A 21,463-nucleotide genomic window follows, 5' to 3' on the forward strand; every position below is an offset into this window, starting at 1 on the left:
GAATGCAAACTTCAAAAATGACATTTGACTTTTAATTTTTATTAAAAATGAAAGAAGTTCAAGAGAACAATTTATATGCAACTATACAATGTTTTAAACAGCTTTCCTATCCCTATTAAAGCTTTATATTTAAAATGTCTACATGATATGCACTTCACAGGCATGAGACTATCAGACTTTACCATATATGTGACGTTAGCAGCTTTATTGCACAACGATCCACATAACACTGCATATTTGTTTAGTTCAGCCTATGTCATAAAGTGCTATTCATAGGTGGGAAAGGAACAAAGCTGACTAAACACTGAAACTCTCCATGATATTTCCTTCTTGTGTCTGGGGGAAAAAGTACTAATTTAGTGCTACCAACCTGAATAACAGATTTCCATTAACATATGTATACAACAACAACAAACCCAGAGCTGAGAGTTTTGGTTAGTCAATTAAAATGTGTCAAAAGAATTCCGAAATGATTAACGCTAAATATACTTAACAGTCTAGTTTCTGAATACTCTAACTTTAAAAAAACTAACCAGTTTAAATAAAACCACCTAAGAAAGAACATCTTTCAAAAATGAGGATAAAATTTAGATAAAATGTAATTCTTCAAAGAACTTTCAACTTTTAAGAAGGGTATACACAGTCATTATGATTTTAGTTATTATTTCTAAACAGATCTATACTTTTATTTCCTTATATAGTAAATGCTTATTACCAATGAGCCATAGAAAATGCCATACAACTGACCAGATAGTTACTCCACATTTTATAATATATTTAATGACACTGAAAATATATTGTGAACTTTTCAAACATGTAAACATAAACCAGGACAATCTGATATGTAATATTTGTGTCCCAAAATGAAAATTACACAAAAAGCAAAAGAATGACATTATTGTCACTAGTATTTATGAAAAATAAATATTTGATATAAGCTCAAATATGCTCACAGAGTAACTGAAAAAAAAAAATTGAAGAAAAAAATTTCCAAAAAATCCTACGAAGTGAAAAGCTTCATGTGTTAGCCAAGAATTCTGTGTTTCCTGCAAGAAACCATGTTTCTTACACATGCAAGTAGGAGCATTACCAGCCAAGAAAACTCTCTAAAATGTCCTTACAGTTTGTGGTCTCAGAAAAAAACAAACAGTAGTATTCATTTTCTAGGCAATATAGTCTTAAATACATAATTTTCCATTTAAATATACTACTATTTCTATGGCCTTTGTCATTTTATCTATCTATACCTTTGTTTTCCTTTTAAAAATGAATGCACAATACCATGCTTAGTACTACTTTCTATCCATAAGGCATTTAAAAAATATCTTCTCTGAGGACATAAACATGATACAAAAATGAAAAAGCAAACACAAAAGAAGAGTAATAAATACTTTTGTATCCCTTCCCCCCACCCCCAAACAAGGAATGTCTAAGTATCAGCAACACAAGCTGATACAAATAAATTAGATTTCCTGTGCATAAAAAAGAGAATCCAGTTAACCATTTCAGTGTTAACTAGGAAAGAACGTCTTCCCCCCGGCATTTGTGAAAGGCAGAGAGGCTGCTTAGGTTTTCTGTGTCTGAAGAAAAAACATACACACAAAATAAGTGTGGTGACACAACCCTTAGATGACATGTAATTAGTTACGCGGGTTAACACCGAGGCATTATTCTGCTCACATGTTTCATCCTAAGTCACATCAGAGGCGCAGACTACACATTCTCTTGGTAGTCTAGGTACTTTGCGGTGATGGATTCTTCGAGCTGGACTCCTCCGCTGCCCATCAAGGCAAACGCTGGATACATCATGTGTGAGCAGTCCACCTGGCGCTCATAAAGGCATTTCATGTGATCCATGTCATAGAAAGCCACTGTGCCCTTATCACAGTCGAGGAAAACGCCTATACTTGTTGGCATGGGAAGAACTCTATTTTCAGGTTCATTAGAAGCAGGTGACTTGGGAATAAAAAATTTCTTCATACCTATAGTAACTAATGTAAAGGGTTGTGAAGAATCGAAACAGGTATCCTCACTTCCGCTGTCATGCCCACTGTCCTGCTCGTATCTAAAACACAACACAAACAGACAAAGCAGAATCTTATCTGTATCATCATCCAAAGGCCTTCAAGTCGCTTCAGAACATTTTCACCAGATAATATACATTAAGTTAAATTAAAATCAATTGTAACTGCTTTTACATCAAAACCTTTCTGTTAAACCATAACCAATTAGAGACATAAGGACTACACACTGCCACTCAGAATTACACCACAGACACAGACCCAAATTCTGTCATAAAGTATCATCCATTTTTACCTATATATGTAAACAGATGAGAAGTTAATTATCAGACTAAGTAAAATAAACAGGCACTACAAAATAAAGCAGGAAAAAAAAGCATGTTTCATTCTCCTGCTAAGAACTGTTATTTCCTGGCTGGGATTTTCTACATGGCTCTATGATGCAAGCAAGTATCATGAAGAGTTTTATTCTCCTTTGATTATAAAACAGTAACACCTTAAAGAAAATTTTGATACAAAGTTCCTTCCATTTTCTCCCCTATGCATAGTGTGCTTCTTATATTAGTACATTTGTGAACACAGTACATCAACCATCTTAATCAGGTCTTTTCACTTCTAGTATTTCTCATGTTATAAACTTTTTTTTAACATTGTTAATAATTTACCAAGTAGACATGCCACTATGTTTAAGTACCTATTTCCGTATTTCAATTTTTGCTATTATTTCAATTTCTCATCTTAGGGCAACAAGTTTTTCCTATCACTCAGATTGTTACTCTGGGATTTCTGTAGACATAAGTGATCAAAAATTATTTGTCTGGACTAGTTCACACCACATCATGTAACAAAACTAAACTGTACAAACCATTCAGTAAGTCACTCTCAAGAAACTGAAATTCTTTGCCATGGGAACATGTTTACCGTGACCAGATTTTTAAAGCACTTATAGGACGGTTTAAAGAAACTGTATCCATTTAGTACCAACTGTGAAATATGGCATTTAGAGGCAAAGGGAATGGCAACCCACTCCAGTATTCTCGCCTGGTGAATCCCATGGAACAAGGAGGCTGGAGGGCTACAGTCCATGGGGTCACAAAGAGTCAGACACAACTGAGCGACTAAAATAAATTAAAAACATTATTTATGCAATTTTATTTATAATTAAGACAACTTATATGAAAAGCCCTTGAATATTCTAAATTGCGAAGCTATACTCAAGAGGTGTACCCAAAAAAGGCTTGTTACCTCACAGCATTAGAATTTAACTGCTCATTAGTCACTGTGTGAATACAAGACAACGTGACATCTTTTCTTAGCCAGCCACATAAGCACAGCCAAACATCTGAATCTAAGAAATGCATACTCTAAATACTAAATACTCTAAATGCAATAAGTAAATCCAAGTCTACTTTCAGGCTTGCTTTGCTAAACCAGGTTTACATTTTACAGAATTAAAGAATTATCAAGATCTAGGTCAATAAAAGAATCTACCTTGGACTAACTGCATCCCGGGGAGACCGGAGCCATTCTTGTAGTTTATCACTGGAAGCAACTCCCGCTTTTACCAGGTACGAATATGGCTCCACACGGAAGGCCCAAAAGTGCTTCCCTTTAGTAATTCCAACATCTCCAATGATGTAGTCTAAGCTGGTATAATAACCCACTTGGATCCGCTCTGCAGAGAGCAGGAGGTTAAATCCAGCTCTGCTCTCCACACGGTCTCTCTTCAAGTTCAGCAGGAGGTGTTCATTATTATAGCCGCATTTTTCATCAAAGAGGAAACTGAAAACTGCAAACAGAGCCTAACATTAGCCTGCAAATTATTCATTAGCATTTCTACACTCTATGGTTAAATCTAACAGGTTTTCAAAGAGAAATTACTAAAGAGAAATAGGAGGAAGGATATTATTCTACCCTACTCACAAACCAAATCCCCAACTTAGAAATGATTTCCAGCAAATTCTCTATACCTGAAAATTTTCAGAAATTTCAAAGTGGAAGGAACATTTTCAGTGTAGGAGAAATTTATGAAGGTAGCTCCTTGGAATAGATGCAGAAAACCTGCACACCTAAACACCTTATACTACTGAATCTGTTCTTGTTTTACCCCTAAAATAAGGGGTTGTATATTTTGAAAAATATCTACATGTTTTCTTAAAATTTATTCCAAATTTTATCTTTAAGTTAGTCACGGTCATGTCCAACTCTTTGCAATTCCATGGACTGTGGCCTGTCCCACTCCTCTGTCCATGGAATTCCCCAGGCAAGAGTACTGGAATGGGTTGCCATTTCCTTCTTCAGGGGATCTTCCTGACCCAGGGATCAAACCCAGGTCTCCTGCACTGCAGGCAGATTCTTTCACAACCAAGCCACTAGGAAAACCCAAATTTTATAAATACAGAAAATATTAGCAATTTTAATAAGGTCTTCTCCTTACCAATCAAGATGGCAGACACGAGAAACAGTGTTTTGCTTTTTTAAAAAAAAAAGCACAGGCTTTGGGTTCAGAGACACCTGGGTTTGAATTCCTGGCTCAAACATTTAACTGGAGCTTAACCTAAACTTTAATTTCCTCAACTGCAGAATGGAGACAACACTACTCTCCTAAGCCTATCAACTTAAACCCATTAAGCCTAACATTCATTGGCAGCTAGCCCAGAAAGTGGAAACATCCCAAATGCCCGTCAACAGATGAATGCACAAAGAAAATGTGGTGTCAACTTCAAATTGGCACTTGCACTGGCACTTGCCGTCTATCTCTGCAAGGATTAAATCATGTGCTGCTGCAGCTGCTGGCTTTCAACACCCCTGAAAGGAGTTCAGGGTGGAGAGCAGAAACGAGGCACTCTGTGCAGGGGGCGGGCGGGGGAGGGCAGGCTGGCAGGACTGCTCTAGTCTCAGGAGCCTAGTTTATGAGCCCAGTTCTTGTTGTCGCCCTGTATCTAAAAAAAGCATTAAAATCCTTCATCGTGACGACTGCTCCCTGTGACTAGCAGAAACCTTCTGAAAAAAAAAAAAAAAATGTGCTTGATTGCACGGACTCTCCCTTCACCAAAATCACACATATACTGACCTTCCCCTCTGCCTCTTTGGAGCAGTTTCTCAGAGCTACCTGAGTGGCTGCTTTCCCAGACTGCAGTCCTCATTTTGCCCCCAGTAACACTCTCACATTGGGCTTTTTTTTTAAGTTGATAGTGGGATATACATACAATGGAATACCATTCAACCTAAAAAAGTTAGGAAATTCTGATACGTGCCACAACATGTAGGAACCTTGAAAATAAGCCAGTGACAAAAGGATTTCCAAATCCATTCACACACGACGTGTGTAGAAGAGGCAGATTCCTAGAGGCATAGGCAGAATAGAGGTTGCCAGGCTCTGGGGGAAGGGTGGATGGGGGGGGTGACTGTGTAATGGATGCAATATTGATTTGGAAAAATGAAAAAGTTCCAGAGACTATAATGATGGGTGCACAGAATGTACTTAATGTCACTGATGCATCCAGTTAAAAATAGCTAAAATGGGAAATTTTAACACTCAGTCATGTCTGACTCTTTGCGACCCCATGGACTGTAGCCCACCAGGCTCCTCTGTCCATGGGGATTCTCCAGGCAAGAAAACTGGAGTGGGCTGCCATGCTGCTAACAAGCTAAAACCATTTTCCATGAGTGAGATCTGACCAGTCTTCCCGGTAATGCCTATTGTCCTGGCATGACAATTCACGCTTGCTTTCAATCTCAAATGTCTCCCAGTTTGTAAAATAAATTTAGATGGCCACCCTATTCATATGGCTCCTCCCAGCTTTTCCTGTCCCCTTTCCCCGACCCCCTCCACTCTGTCACTGGAAACAGCAGCTACTTTCAGGTTCCTTCTCCCGCTTTCAGTCAGACTAGAAAACAAAGTGGAAACTGCATAAACCATGAGATATGTACTTAATACTTGTAAATGCACCCTAAAACTCTCTTTTGGATATTATTAAAATTCAAGAAAAACAATTTTAGCCAACCTTATGCATTTGGTTGTTTTTTCTTAATTAGCTACAATATACATGAAAAACAAAGAGTGAATAGCACACCCTGGACAAAACGGCAAGAAAGGGCAGAGTGCACAAAATATGGGTACATAAGCCACTAAGAATGGACAGAAGGAACGTGGTCTAAAAGCCACGTGAAGGAACGTCTAAGGCAATGACCAACAGGGCAAAATGATTTCCTGGTCACCAGGATGGGCGTAACTTTGCTTCTACACGTCCCTTATCCATGGAAACACTGAAGTAAACATCAACTAACCTGTTAAGTCTTTCTCATTCTGTAAAAATGTACAGGCCTTGTTTAAGTAGTATCAGTGGCTACCAAGTTGGAAAGGAGAGGCAGTGCTGGGTAGAAGGAGCTTTTAGTGTGGGGGGAAGGGGGAGGAGGGCTATCCACGTGGCTTTAATATGTGCCTTCCATCCCCATGGGCTGGTAATCACTGGGTTAGAAAAGCCAGACAAGTCAGAATTAGGTTAACTAAAATTATACATCGTGTTATTATACCAATAAATTTCTAAAATATCTACCCAGATCCTATGCTAATAGAGATCTCTATAAACTGATCAAAAAAAATAGAATTATACTATTTAAAACTTGTAAGGTAGCATTTACACTATTTTAATTCCAAATTAATAACCCTACACATTCAAATGTCATGTTATTCTGTATCTGTTATCAGTTAGAAGTCTAACCCTATTCTCAGCCTGCGTGGTGAAATTCAAGTATTCTTTCTATTTCTAAATCCTAGCTGGATATAGAATCTACTTTTCTAGAATCTTTTACAAATGAGAGGTGACTTTAATGTAGGTCTGCATAGACACATCAGCAGGTTTATTTTTTATCATGGTCTCTTCCAACTCTATGCTTTTCTTGTTCCCAGTATTCACACTACCTGGAGCTGGAGGAGTATGAAGAATCAATTCTCTGCTGCAAGGACTGCAGATTGAACCCTTGTAGGCTCTTACTCTGAAAGCATAGCTACAATTGCTCTCAAGATCGGAAATAACTTTACTTGTGCCACACACTTCTATCTCATTCCAAGACAACATTTCTTCATCTCGATTAATCTTGCGATATTCAAGGACATAGCTATCAGCTTTATCCTTTTCTGGATGGTGCCAATTTATCAAAGCGTTGTTATAAACTTTGCTCTGTTCCTCATTGATCTCTGGCACATCCACGCCTGAAAGAATTATAAAACAGAAAACAACATTAAACTATTATTTCAGAACCTTTATTTTTCCTCAGTAAAAATGATTTATTGACGAAAACTAAAGGATTTCTCTGTTGTCCAAGAACTTTCTATATTTATAATAAGGTGTATAAGTAAAAGAATAATTCCTGCAAATACAATAACATGGATGGACTCTGAGGGCAGGCTCAATGAAACAAAAAGGACACAGAAAGACCAATTCTGATGTCATGATTCCACTTCTGTGAGGTACCTAAAATAGCCAAATTCATGAAATCAAAGACTGGAATTGTGGTTACCAGGGGCTGGGGGGCAGGGAGAGATGTGTACTTATTAATAGACAGGCATAAAGTTTCAGTTAAGCAAGATGAATAAGCTCTAGAGATCTGCTGTACACTCTGTGACTATAGACAACAATACCATATTCTATACCAAAAATTTAAGAGGGTGGATCTCAGGATAAGTTTTATCACAACAAAATTTTAAAAGAAAAGTAATAAATAAAACAGATTTTTAAAGTGTATATTTATGTTTAAAACTGAAAGGGGAAAGAAGAATGAAAAATAAGACAAAATCAGTAAAACAATTTTAGCTTTCCATATTAATTCTAAAATGTCATAAATCAAAATTTTTAACCATATACCCTTCAACGACCATCTACTGAAATAACAACCCTGGATGTGAAATTTCTAATTTCTGTCCTCTTTTAAGTTATTTTAGTAAGTGTTTTAAAATCTAAGTTTGGTTAGTATAATAATAAATGTCAAAATATTATATAATTTCCTTTCATATTATCTTTCTCAGAATTGCAAAGCAATTTAAAATGACTTTTTCTTGGCATTAACAAGATATATATTTTTGTAAGAAAATCAGAAACTACATGAAACACACACACACACAAATTAAGTAGCTCAAAGATTATCACTACAATAATTGTGCATAGCTCCTGCCAGTATTTTTCTCCCAGTGGCATTCCACTGTAGCAACACTTAACTATTTTCAGAAACATGTTTCTAATTTATCACTAAAAATACAATGATTAAAATTTCACAGCTAAATATGTCTGTGTATTCATAATCTTTTCCATAGGATAAATTCCAAACAGCTTAACTGCTATGGTCATATGGTAAAAATAAGCTGTAAGGGTTATACATGCACACATAAACAAACACATATTTATATCAAATCACAGAGAAACATATGAAATGAAAAGCAGAAGTCTCCCTTATCCTCCAGCTGTGTACAAGCGATGGACAGCATAAGTATGTCTGTGTGTGTCTTTGTGCAACCAAGGGATCTAAAAAGTCATCCAAACTACATTTTAAAGTTAAAAAAAAAAAAAGCAACTATCATGACTTGTATGCCTCACCCTATACCTCTTTCTTTTCTTTTTTTTAAACCACAGCTTACTAAAAAATTGTTCACGCAGGAAACAATGAGGCAGGCACCCAGCAGGCGGAAGATGGGTGACCACTTCACATCCTGATCCACAGGTTCTACCGGCTCTTCGTCATGCACTGGCATAGCCAGAGATTACCCAACCTCAACCTCCTCTTTCCAAAGACAGTTTTGGGACCCCTCCTCCAGAGGAGGAAGGACCTTGTACTCCTAATAAACAAACAATAACATATATATATAAAACAATTCAAGTATACATTTTGGAAAAAGAGAATAGATAAGTATATAGCCAAAAGGAGATTCAGACACTGACTGGAAGATAAAGATGGTCATAGTAATAATTCTTCAGTGTTTAACTTTTTAACAAGACATATTTCCTTTGACTAAATACAAATCTACACATCTATATCTGCACAATAATTAAGCTTATACTTTTCCAAGGGCTTCCCTTGTAGCTTAGCTGGTAAAGAATCCACCTGCAATTCAGGAGACCCAGGTTCAATTTTGGTCAGGAAGGTCCCCTGGAGAAGGCATAGGCTACCCACTCCAGTATTCTTGGGCATCCCAGGTGGCTCAGACGCTAAAGAATCCGCCTGCAATGCAGGAGACCTGGGTTGGGAAGTCCCCTGGAGGAGGGCATGGCAACCCACTCTAGTATTCTTGCCTGGAGAATCCCCATGAACAGGGGAGACTGATGGGCTACAGTCCATGGGGTTGCAAAGAGTTGGACACAACTGAGCAACTAAGGACACACACACATACTTTTCCAAAGATTGTAATTGTTCACCATGACTAGAAGAGAAATCTGAAGGAGATGAACAAGGTGAGAAGAAAAAAGGAACAGACAACTTCCCTCCTGGTGAGCAGCAGAACGCAAACACAAGCAAACATCAGGGACTGAACCACATGCTCTAAAATTCACATGTTAAGGTTCTAGCCCCTAGAAGTAACACCTCAGAATGTGCCTTTATTTGGAGAGAGGGCTTTTAAAGAAGTAACAAGGTTAAAATCAGGCCATCAAGGTGGACCTAGTCCAATATGACTAATATGATTGGAGTCCTTATAAGATGAAATCTGGATGCAGATACGTATAGAGGGAAGACCCTGTGAAAACACAAGGAGAAGACGGCCATCTGCACTTCAAGGAGGGAGGCGTCCGAAGAAACCAATGCTGCCCAACAGCTCCATCTCAGCCCTCGAGCCTCCAGAATCTAAGAAAACAGATCTCTGGTGTTTAAATCACCCAATCGAGCCTCCAGAATCTAAGAAAACAGATCTCTGGTGTTTAAGTCACCCAATCAGTGGTGTTTCGTTTCAGCAGCCCTAGCAAACTCATACAGCACTGTAAACGCTTAAACTTCTTAGAGTCACCTTTAACCTGGAGATACCATTTCCAGGCTTCTGCCCTAGGGAAACTCATACACAGGCACAGAGAAACACTGACAAAGATGTTTGATAGAGCTGTTTACAAAAGATAAAAAACAGGAACAGACTGTCGCTCAGTAGGAAAGTCATTTTTTTAATGGAATATTAAAGCTAAAATATAGTTGTAAACCAGAACTTCATATATTAACAAATATTTATCCTGAACTTAATTTCTCAAAAAAGCAATTTACCAAAAAAGACACATACAGTGTGATGCCATTCACACAATGTTTAAAAACATACAAACCAACAGAACCTAGCTTTGGGGCATAAAAATACGGTTATAAAAACATAAATGGCATACAATTCTAGGATAGAAAGGTCTGGGCAACTGAGCTGCTGCTTTATAATGTCAAGCTGAAGAGAATTTGTGTGTATTCTGTTGTTGTTTAGCTGCTAAGTCAAGTTCAACTAGTTGCAACCCCCAGAACTGTAGCTCGCCAGGCTCTTCTGTCCATGGCATTTCCCAGGCAAGAATACTGGAGTGGGTTGCCATTTCCATCTCCAGGAGATCTTCCCGACCCAGAGATCAAACCTGCATCTCCTATACTGGCAGGCGGATTCTTTAGCGCTGAGCCACCAGGAAAGTCCACATGTCGTCTACACAGCGTGAATTTCAACCAAAAAAGCGAAGGTATGCTGATACTAAAACTTACCACTTGAGAAAAAAGATAATTCTCCAAGAAGTTCTGTCTGTTTAGATGTGTTAACAACATAGTCTTCAAAAGAAGTTTGAGCCGCAGGTCTAAAGCTCTTCAAAGATTCTGTAGCTTTCTGTATTCTATAGACAGATATAAAATTATATAAAAATGATTCTTTAAAAAGGCAAATCAGACTAAACATCTGCAATGAGATTAACAAAAGAAAACTTCACTCAGCATTTGGTTAAGAGTGAAACAAGAGGTAATGCACATAACACAGCATTCCGAAGCCATCAGAGCTACAGCTGAAACTTTGGAGCAGTGTTTAATGACACTGCTAGAGAGACTGTCAGTTCAAAGCAAAATACCTGATGTGGAGCTGCTTTGCCATCTGAACAAAGCAAGACTGATCTGTCTCCTTCAGCACTTCCTGAGCGTACCCCACGAGTCCACTGTTCTCCAGCAGCCCCTGGTACTCTTCCATTTGAGTCTGAAATTTGTCTAATCTTAGTTTCTTAGAAGCATCAATTGCCTTCAAAACAGATGATTTCCTCTCTTCTAGGATTTCAAAGAGCTTTTCAAAATGTGTAATTGCATCTTCTTTAGCCCGCTCTCCATTACACTATTGTAAAACAAGCAAAGCATTAGCTCATCTGCTAAATCCAAATGCCTGTAATGAAGGAGTCAAAATTCAGCGCAACAAACCCAAATACTGGAAGGAAGATTTTGTCTGACGCCTTGAAGCTGTCAGAACAATAACCTGACACCAAATACACTTAGTGAGGGATGACTAGCAACTTTTAGACATACTTTGTAATTTTATAATAACTGAATTCACTTAAGCTTTCAAACTCCAAAGTCAAGTCCAGCAATAAACAATGTATTCAATGAAATAAAAAGTAATGTTCAATTTGTATATAAAGGAACTTAGGCAGAAATTATCTGATTTAACCGAGGACACAGGGAAAAAAAATTCTGCAGTTATTCATTTCTAATTCAAGAAATGTTATTCTTCTTATCATATTCCAATTTTTAAAAAAGGTAAAGCACAGATATAAAACTGAAAAAAATTACATCCATTACTAAGATATAAAATTGTAACTTTTCTCTTCAAATTAGTATTAGTGATATACTGGGTTGGCCAACAAGTTCACTTGGGTTTTTCTGTAACATCTTATGCAAAAATCCAAACGAACTTTTCAGCCAACCCAGTAACTATAAATAAATTGTAATTTAACTAATACTCATTTAATTACATGTTATGCAAATTAACTTCTTTATTCTTGTTTCTCTCTTCTGAAAACTAGGAATAAGAGAGACCATGTAGGCTTTTCTGAAGATTGAGAAAGATTATTTATTAATACATAAATGCATACCTCAATGTCACATGTTTTCACTATATACATAGCTGTTCCACTACTTTGCCATAAAATGATCCTCTCTACAGTGCTTACTGAACATTTTGGCTATCCACAAAATCAGAGACTGACCTGACTTTGGAAATAAGACTAGCAAAGCACTTACAAGCACTTATAATACACTCATAGCAGCAGCCAACAGGAAAGAGTCTTTGAGCACATTCTTAAAAGCTGACAATATATGGCAGAAGTGCACTGTACATTTTCCAGTGGCTTCTGGCCAACATATATAATGAAAGGAAATTTTTTCCAGATTGCCTTCTCTTGTTTTCTAACCCCAACAGCCAATTTTTTAAAAGGGGGATGGGAGGAGAGAAAAGAGGTGATGACATTCTGTTATTTTTTCAGTGACATATCACATTAAATTCAGAAATATCATTACACACAGGTAAAGAGGAAACTGTTTCCAGCAAAGTACAATTATAGATAAAAAGACAGTGTCACAATCTTCACCGAGAACAGAGACAAATTTTCTAGTACAGAAGACTCTTATTGATAACTCGACAAATACAGCTTAGGTCAAAGGTACAAAAAACATTAAATAATTTCTCCAGGATCTCAAGGAGTCAGTGCCTACATGAATACTTAATGCTTGAATTCCTCAGTTTTCAATCTACTGAATGACAAACTCAAAAATAAGCACTGGATTTCCTTATCTCAGAAGTAAAGGCAGGACTTCCCTGGTGGTACAGTAGATAAGAATCCGCCTGGCAATGCAGGGGACGCTGGTTCGATCCCTGGTCTAGGAAGAATCCATACGCTGTGGGGGAACTAAGCTCATGCTCCACAACTACTGAAGCCTCCATGCCCTAGAGCCTGTGCTCTGCGACAACAGGAGCCTCTACAATGAGAAGCCCCTGCAACGCACCTAAGAGGAGCGCCTACTTGCCGCAACTCGAGAAAGTCTGCACAGCAACGAAGACCCAGCGCAGCCAAAAATACATTTTAAAAAATAAAGGCAGATGACTGAGAGAACTATGAAAGACAAACCTAAAATGACGACAGATACAATCTCTGAAGACCTACCGTCTAGGTGATAATGTGCTATGTGTTAGGGGATTACAGTAAACTGAGAAGAGTTTGTCAATCAGACACAAATATGAAAAACAAAACCCTACTTTTAAATTACACATAAAACCAACTTACTTAGGATGGTGAAAGCAATCAGTGAATATGAGAAAATACTAAAAACTAAAGCAATACTGGTAATGTGCTAATTCACCTAATTTTTCAATAATTTAACCCACTTTAGAAAGTATTTAAGACATAAGTCTCATGCTAGTCAGAATATTTTTATATTTAATTAAAACTTTTAAAGTGATCAAGAGTAAACAATCTTCAATTTATTTCAAATAAAGAAAAGAAGTCAGTGAAGAATATTTAGAATTTTAAAATAACCTAATTCTATTCTTTTCATACTGTTCATGGGGTTCACTGAAAGATGAACTCCCCAGGTCAGTAGGTGCCCAATATACTAATGGAGATCAGTGGAGAAATAACTCCAGAAAGAATGATGGGATGGAGCCAAAGCAAAAACGACACCCAACTGTGGATGTGACTGGTGATAGACGCAAAGTCCGATGCTGTAAAGAGCAATATTGCATGGAATGTTAGGTCCATGAATCAAGGCAAATTGGAAGTGGTCAAACAGGAGATGGCAAGAGTGAACGTCGACATTCTAGGAATCAGCGAACTAAGATGGACTGGAATGGGTGAATTTAACTCAGATGACCGTTATATCTACTACTGTGGGCAAGAATCCCTTAGAAGAAATGGAGTAGCCATCATGATCAACAAAAGAGTCCAAAATGCAGAACTTGGATGCAATCTCAAAAACGACAGAATGATCTCTGTTTGTTTCCAAGGCAAACCATTCAATATCACAGTAATCCAAGTCTATGCCCTGACCAGCAACGCTGAAGAAGCTGAAGTTGAACGATTCTATGAAGACCTACAAGACCTTCTAGAACTAACACCCAAAAAAGATGTCATTTTCATTATAGGGGACTGGAATGCAAAAGTAGGAAGTCAAGAAACACCTGGCGTAACAGGCAAGTTTGGCCTTGGAGTACAGAATGAAGCAGGGCAAAGGCTAATAGAGTTTTGCCATGAGAACGCACTGGTAATAGCAAACACCCTCTTCCACCAACACAAGAGAAGACTCTACACGTGGACATCACCAGATGGTCAACACCGAAATCAGATTGATTATATTCTTTGCAGCCAAAGATGGAGAAGCTCTATACAGTCAGCAAAAACAAGACCGGGAGCAGACTGTGGCTCGGATCATGAACTGCTTATTGCCAAATTCAGACTTAAATTGAAGAAAGTAGGGAAAACCACTAGAACATTCAGGTATGACCTAGATCAAATCCCTTATGAGTATACAGTGGAAGTGAGAAATAGATTTAAGGGACTAGACCTGATAGACAGAGTGCCTGATGACCTATGGACAGAGGTTCGTGACATTGTACAGGAAACGGGGATCAAGAAAACCCCCATGGAAAAGAAATGCAAAAAAGCAAAATGGCTGTCTGAGGAGGCCTTACAGATAGCTGGGGAGAGAAGAGAAGCGAAAAGCAAAGGAGAAAAGGAAAGATATTCCCATCTGAATGCAGAGTTCCAAAGAATAGCAAGCAGAGATAAGAAAGCCTTCCTCAGCGATCAGTGCAAAGAAATAGAGGAAAACAACAGATTGGGAAAGACTAGAGATCTCTTCAAGAAAATTAGAGATACCAAGGGAACATTTCATGCAAAGATAGGCTCGATAAAGGACAGGAATGGTATGGACCTAACAGAAGCAGAAGATATTAAGAAGAGGTGGCAAGAATACACAGAAGAACTGTACAAAAAAGATCTTCATGACCCAGATAATCACGATGGTGTGATCACTCACCTAGAGCCAGACATCCTGGAATGTGAAGTCAAGTGGGCCTTAGAAAGCATCACTACGAACAAAGCTAGTGGAGGTGATGGAATTCCAGTTGAGCTATTTCAAATCCTCAAAGGTGATGCTGTGAAAGTGCTGCACTCGATATGCCAGCAAATATGGAAAACTCAGCAGTGGCCACAGGACTGGAAGAGGTCAGTCTTCGTTCCAATCCCAAAGAAAGGCAATGCCAAAGAATGCTCAAACTACCGCACAACTGCACTCATCTCACATGCTAGTAAAGTAATGCTCAAAATTCTCCAAGCCAGGCTTCAGCAATACGTGAACCGTGAACTTCCAGATGTTCAAGCTGGTTTTAGAAAAGGCAGAGGAACCAGAGATCAAATTGCCAATATCCACTGGATCATCGAAAAAGCAAGAGAGTTCCAGAAAAACATCTATTTCTGCTTTATTGACTACGCCAAAGCCTTTGACTGTGTGGATCCCAATAAACTGTGGAAAATTCTGAAAGAGATGGGAATACTAGACCATCTGACCTGTCTCTTGAGAAACCTGTATGCAGGTCAGGAAGCAACAGTTCGAACTGGACATGGAACAACAGACTGGTTCCAAATAGGAAAAGGAGTACGTCAAGGCTGTATATTGCCACCCTGCTTATGTAACTTATATGCAGAGTACATCATGAGAAACGCTGGGCTGGAAGAAACACAAGCTGGAATCAAGATTGCCAGGAGAAATATCAATAACCTCAGATATGCGGATGACACCACCCTTATGGCAGAAAGTGAAGAAGAACTAAAGAGCCTCTTGATGAAGGTGAAAGAGGAGAGTGAAAAAGTTGGCTTAAAGCTTAACGTTCAGAAAACTAAGATCATGGCATCTGGTCCCATCACTTCATGGGAAATAGATGGGGAAACAGTGGAAACAGTGTCAGACTTTATTTTTGGGGGCTCCAAAATCACTGCTGATGGTGATTGCAGCCATGAAATTAAAAGATGCTTACTCCTTGGAAGGAAGGTTATGGCCAACCTAGATAGCATATTTAAAAGCAGAGACATTACTTTGCCAACAAAAGTCCGTCTAGTCAAGGCTATGGTTTTTCCAGTGGTCATGTATGGATGTGAGAGTTGGACGGTGAAGAAAGCTGAGTGCCGCAGAATTGATGCTTTTGAACTGTGGTGTTGGAGAAGACTCTTGAGAGTCCCTTGGACTGCAAGGAGATCCAATCAATCCATCCTAAAAGAGATCAGTCCTAGGTGTTCATTGGAAGGTCTGATGTTGAAGCTGAAACTCCAATACTTTGGCCACCTCATGCGAAGGGTTGACTCATTGGAAAAGACCCTAATGCTGGGTAGGATTGGGGGCGGAAGGAGAAGGGGACGACAGAGGATGAGATGGTTGGATGGCATAACCGACTCGATGGACATGGGTTTGGGTAGACTCCGGGAGTTGGTGATGGACAGAGAGGCCTGGCGTGCTGCAATTCATGGGGTCGCAGAGAGTTGGACACGACTGAGCGACTGAACTGACTGAACTGAACTGAACTGAATTCTATCCTCTTTTGCTATATTTTTAAAATGCTATCAATCTTTCCAATTTTTTACTGAAATGTAATATGCAAAGAGAAAAATGTACACATAAGTGTAAGGGTCACAGAGTCTTTGTGAACACACCCATGTGACCAGCATTCAGATTAAGCAACACTACCAGTATCCCAAAAGCTACCCCATATAACCTCTCCAGGCACTAACCCTCCACCTCCTCAACAACTCCTATCCAGAACAACACAACCTAGTTTCACCTTTCTTAGCCTCACACAGCAAGCACTCCTTTGTGTCTGGCATCTTCCTTTCAATATTAGTGCAGGATTTGTCTACATTGTTGCCCACAGTTGTAGATATTCATTCATCATTGCTATTTATATTCCACTGTTGATGGGCTTTTGAGTGCTTTCAATTTTCTGGCAATTACAAATAATACAGCTACGAACATCCTTTTCTTATTTCTTTTGCAGCTATGAACATTCTAATACATGTCTTTTGGTGAACATATGACAGGTATATATTTAAGAATATCTGGGAAATTTAAATAAACCTAGTCCTACTAACATACAATACATTTTTCAAATGCAATTTGTTAGTTTTGTAAAAGAAAATAGATAATTTTGAAAGCCATTATTTTCCTTATGTTGCTATTTTTGAGACCTGTCTCAAAAAAATTAAAAAAAGATAGGTCTCAAAAGTAGCAACATAAGGAAAATAATCTTTTCATATGTGTTTCAGTATCATTTAATCACTACCTCTATCAGCACTGATCACACAGCATTCCATTCCTTATATTTGTTTTCCCAGTCCCAGAAAAGCAGAGGTGAAAATCTAACACAACTCTGTACTCCCAGCTCATAAAGTACCCTTAGGATTTTATGAATGAATAAATGAATATCTAGATGAATAAATGAAAAATATGGAAACCTCACCTCTGAAATGTAAGAGAAAAGAAAAATATCACTTACCTCTGTTTCTTTCATCAACAAGTTTAGCTCAGAAATTTGACTCTTCACCTGGCTCTCCTTGCCAATAAGGTAATCAATATCCTTTGAAAGCTTCTCCTGTTAGAACATATTAGAAACACAAATAAGTAGAAAGAGAAGTGTAACAAAGGGCTTGCAGAATTTTTCTTAACATAGCATCGTCCTCTCTCAACTGTAGTGATTACTGTTATTAACCCAGGGCAGTCACTGGCTTTAAGCATACAGGCCCAAAGATACATGAACAATTAGAAGTAGGTTACCTAAAAACAAACAAACAAAAAGAACAAGGTAGTGATGCTCAGATCAGTCAAAAATTCCAAATCTACAAACTACATTTCTGTTGTCTCATCATTACTCCCAGAATGATTCTTCACAAAGCTTCAAAGTAAACAGAAGAGTAGCAATCCAAATAGTGTTTTCTTCCATTAGATTTCACAACATACTCAAAAACACTCACACATCACACACACAACAGGAAAGACAGCAAAATAATCTTCATAGTCCATCTCAGCCCAGATATTCGTTAAACAGTCATACAATACACAACAATGAAAATACAGACATATAAACAATAGGTAACTTTCAGAGCTTACTGAATAACTTGTTTAAAAGCAGTCATTTTGGCATTGGTATAGTTTACCATAGAGACAGTCATAGGTTTTGGTGAGATCACCAGCACATCCCACAAAACATAGTATGCCTAAAATATATTTTAAAACAAACAATAACACCCTGAAGCACCATGGGCTAAAAAATTGTGACAGACAACGTATTCTGAGTCTAAGCAAGACTAAGAAAATCCAGGAAACACCTCGCAAGCTGTAGCCCTGACAGAAGATCTACGCATTTCCTGGTCACAACTGGTGACCAAGGGTTGAAAAGGGCTATTAAGAAGCAGGGCAGAGAATTAAAGCCTTAGGAATTAAAGAAGTGAACCTCCTTCCTGTATCATCATTTTTTTTCCCACTTAGACCATGTTACAGGGTAAGAGAAAGTGTACAGAAATCAAAGTAACAGGTCTCTTTGGCAGGACCCACCTTTACAGCTCTCTGGGACACCCAGGAATCAGAACCAGTGAGTTTCCCTCGTGGCTCACTAGAGGGACAGAGGAAAGGCCTGTTAGGTGGAGGAACAAGATTTCTGAGGAATCAAGGCAGGATGGGACCAAGAAGGAAACTGCAGGATGTTAAGGATCAGAAGAGACATTAAAATCTTGTGTCTTAATACAGCATTTTACAGATGAGGAAACCAAAGCTGAACACAAACATCACCCAGCAAGATGCTGAACTAGAAACTTCCTCATGTACACTAACCACGCTGCCACAGGCAGAGAGGCCCTGCCTCCGCACCAAGCTGTAAGGAAGCCTGTCCCTCCAGGCCCCCACCCCTGTCTGGCCCATGTAAGGACCAAACCCACTGGGTGTGAGTGCTGGCACTCTTCAGCTACAGCAGCAAAGAGAGGAATTTGGACAATTAAACTGAATTGGACTTAGTTCTAAGTCTGGAAACAGACGGTGTTAGCAGTGCTAAACAGGCTGGAGGAGGAGAGAGGACAGAATTCAGAAACATGGTCCAAGGTCTGAGTGGTTCCAGTGAGCTGTGATGCTGAGAGCAAGTCCACAGCCAACAGCAGCCTTTACCTGCTGCTACTGCTAAGTCGCTTCAGTCGTGTCCGACTCTGTGCGACCCCATAGACGGCAGCCCACCAGGCTTCCCTGTCCCTGGGATTCTCCAGGCAAGAACACTGGAGTGGGTTGCCATTTCCTTCTCCAATGCATGAAAGTGAAAAGTGAAAGTGAAGTCTCTCAGTCGTGTCCGACCCTTAGCGACCCCATGGCCTGCAGCCTACCAGGCTCCTCCATCCATGGGATTTTCCAGGCAAGAGTACTGGAGTGGGGTGCCATTGCCTTCTCCGGCAGCCTTTACCTGAGTCCCCTTAAACCTGGGCAGTCTGTGTTAAGACTAGATCTGTTTTAACCAAGAATCAGTGGTCCATTTATTCACAAGCCTCCAAGAAGTATATGCACCAGACACTGGTACTAGACACTCTATTCAGGAAGCTCATCTAATCTGGGGAGCAGGTTTAAATCCCTTAGTTCTACTAAGACCCCAGTTCTCTAGGAACTGATGAGAGGCTAAACTCTCAAGGACCCCAAAGTTGCTCAAAGCTAGCTTGGTTCTCAAATGCTGGTGTGTACCCATCTCCTGAGAGCCCATGAGGAACACAGATGCCCAAGGCTCCTTGAAGGAGGACACGACCGGCCTCTGTAACTTTACAGAGTGCTCCAGGAGGCTCTGAGGCCCACCAGACTGTGTCATCTGCCCCTGCAACACTCCAGCGAGTAAAAATGAAAATGACGTCATAAACCTGTCACCTAGATCATGAAGCCCTCTGACGCAAAATCTAAGACCAAGTGAAAAGGAAGATCTTAGGAGATCTTCCTGCTATTTTTAGCCAATCGAAATAATTTTATCCTTACTAAAAAGTGAACAAACTGAAAACTCCATAGGGAGTCTGTTTTTTCTAAAGTCTGAAACATAAATGAGAGAAATTGACAACAGAATGCAAAGGCTAACTGAGGTGTATACTATTGCCAAAGATTAATTCCAGGTAACAGAAAAAAATTTTTTTGGACAACTTGTGTAATATTCAACCAGTAAGAAACAAACCAAAAAGAAGCCAAAGTTAAAATTAGCAAACAGTGGTACTGCCACTGTGAGGCACAAGAGAGAAACGAAGACAGGATTTACTCCCTCACTTGAAACAACTAACAGAACAAATAGAACAGCTCTCAAGACACTGGACATCAAGAAACAAAAAGCAGTGACCTTGAGGGATGGGAAACAAGACGAGCCTATGGTGAAAGCGTTAGTTGCTCGGTCGTGTCCGAGACTTTGCAACCCCACGGGCTGTAGCCCGCCAGGCTACTCTGTCCATGGCATTCTCCAGGCAAGAATACTGGAGTGGGTTGCCATTTCCTTCTCCAGGGGCTCTTCCCGACCCAGGGATGGAACCCGGGTCTCCTGCACTGCAAGAGGATTCTTACCAGCTGAGCCACAAGGGAATATGGTGGCCCCAGCTTATTGTCTGGAGAAGACTTCCCAGACCTGATGCAGAGAATTCAAACTAGGCTCAGGATCTCCTGTGACGAGATGAAGCTGAGGGTCTGGGAAAGCCAGAGTTTATAGACTGTAACACCTAAGAACAGACAGCCACACAAAAAAGAACTCCAGAGATTTACCAAGGGTCTCTCTTGTTTATTCACAAGAGCTCTGGTCAATTCGTGTGTGTAAGGAAACTGCCACAGGCTGGGGAAAATATCACCCAGAAGAACTGAAAGGAACAATTTCAGAGCTCACACAAGTTGAGAACACTGCCTATTCCCCACCAGCCAGACTAAAAAAAAACATGAAAACCCTCAAAATTCATAGGGCACTGGGAAGAGTAAACAAACAGCTTTAACAGTCAGATAAAATTAGTCCTAGAACGAAACGCTGCTCTGTCCCGCCTAACAAAGCTTAACACTAAGACCCAAAAGGAACAAATTGTTCCCAAGTAAATTAATCATACACTAGAAGAAAACTCTCAAATCACTGTAGGAATACAAAAATATCCAGCGCTCAACAAGGTAAGCTTTGCAACACCTGGCAGCCAATCAAAAGTTGCCAGGCTTGCAAGGCAGGAAGGGAATCTAACTCAAAATGATGAGAAAAATCAGTCAAAATGGACCTACAAATGATACAGGTTAACAGAATTAGGTAAACAAAGGTGGACAATAAACAAAACCTGTAACCCACGTGTTCAAGAGGTCAGGCTGAGCATGACAGATCCATAAAACACAAAACATGAAACTGTAGGCAGATATGCAAACTAGATACAGGCCAAACACACACACATATATTGTTAAAGGAGACA

General features: G+C 39.3%; 1 protein-coding gene across 2 annotated transcripts in view; it reads right to left on the bottom strand.

Annotated features, from left to right (window-relative positions):
• Positions 1–1,609: 1,609 nt before the first annotated feature.
• The window catches only part of TRIM36 (tripartite motif containing 36), a 34,793-nt gene continuing 14,939 nt past the window's right edge, over positions 1,610–21,463 (bottom strand). The window contains exons 5-10 of one of the 2 annotated variants that reach the window (XM_081513667.1): positions 17,530–17,625; positions 11,078–11,331; positions 10,725–10,849; positions 6,946–7,236; positions 3,513–3,810; positions 1,610–2,065 (exon numbers count right to left, since the gene is read on the bottom strand). In XM_081513667.1, coding sequence (XP_081369793.1) covers positions 1,714–2,065; positions 3,513–3,810; positions 6,946–7,236; positions 10,725–10,849; positions 11,078–11,331; positions 17,530–17,625 — 1,416 coding nt within the window. In that variant the 3' untranslated portion in view covers positions 1,610–1,713. Of the gene's footprint in view, positions 2,066–3,512; positions 3,811–6,942; positions 7,237–10,724; positions 10,850–11,077; positions 11,332–17,529; positions 17,626–21,463 lie in introns of both variants that reach the window. The other variant, XM_081513666.1, reaches the window with a different exon arrangement.

The sequence above is a fragment of the Giraffa tippelskirchi genome, chromosome 7 (genome assembly GCF_054371585.1).
Source record: "Giraffa tippelskirchi isolate mGirTip1 chromosome 7, T2T-mGirTip1v1.2.pri, whole genome shotgun sequence".
Taxonomy (NCBI): Eukaryota; Metazoa; Chordata; class Mammalia; order Artiodactyla; family Giraffidae; genus Giraffa; species Giraffa tippelskirchi.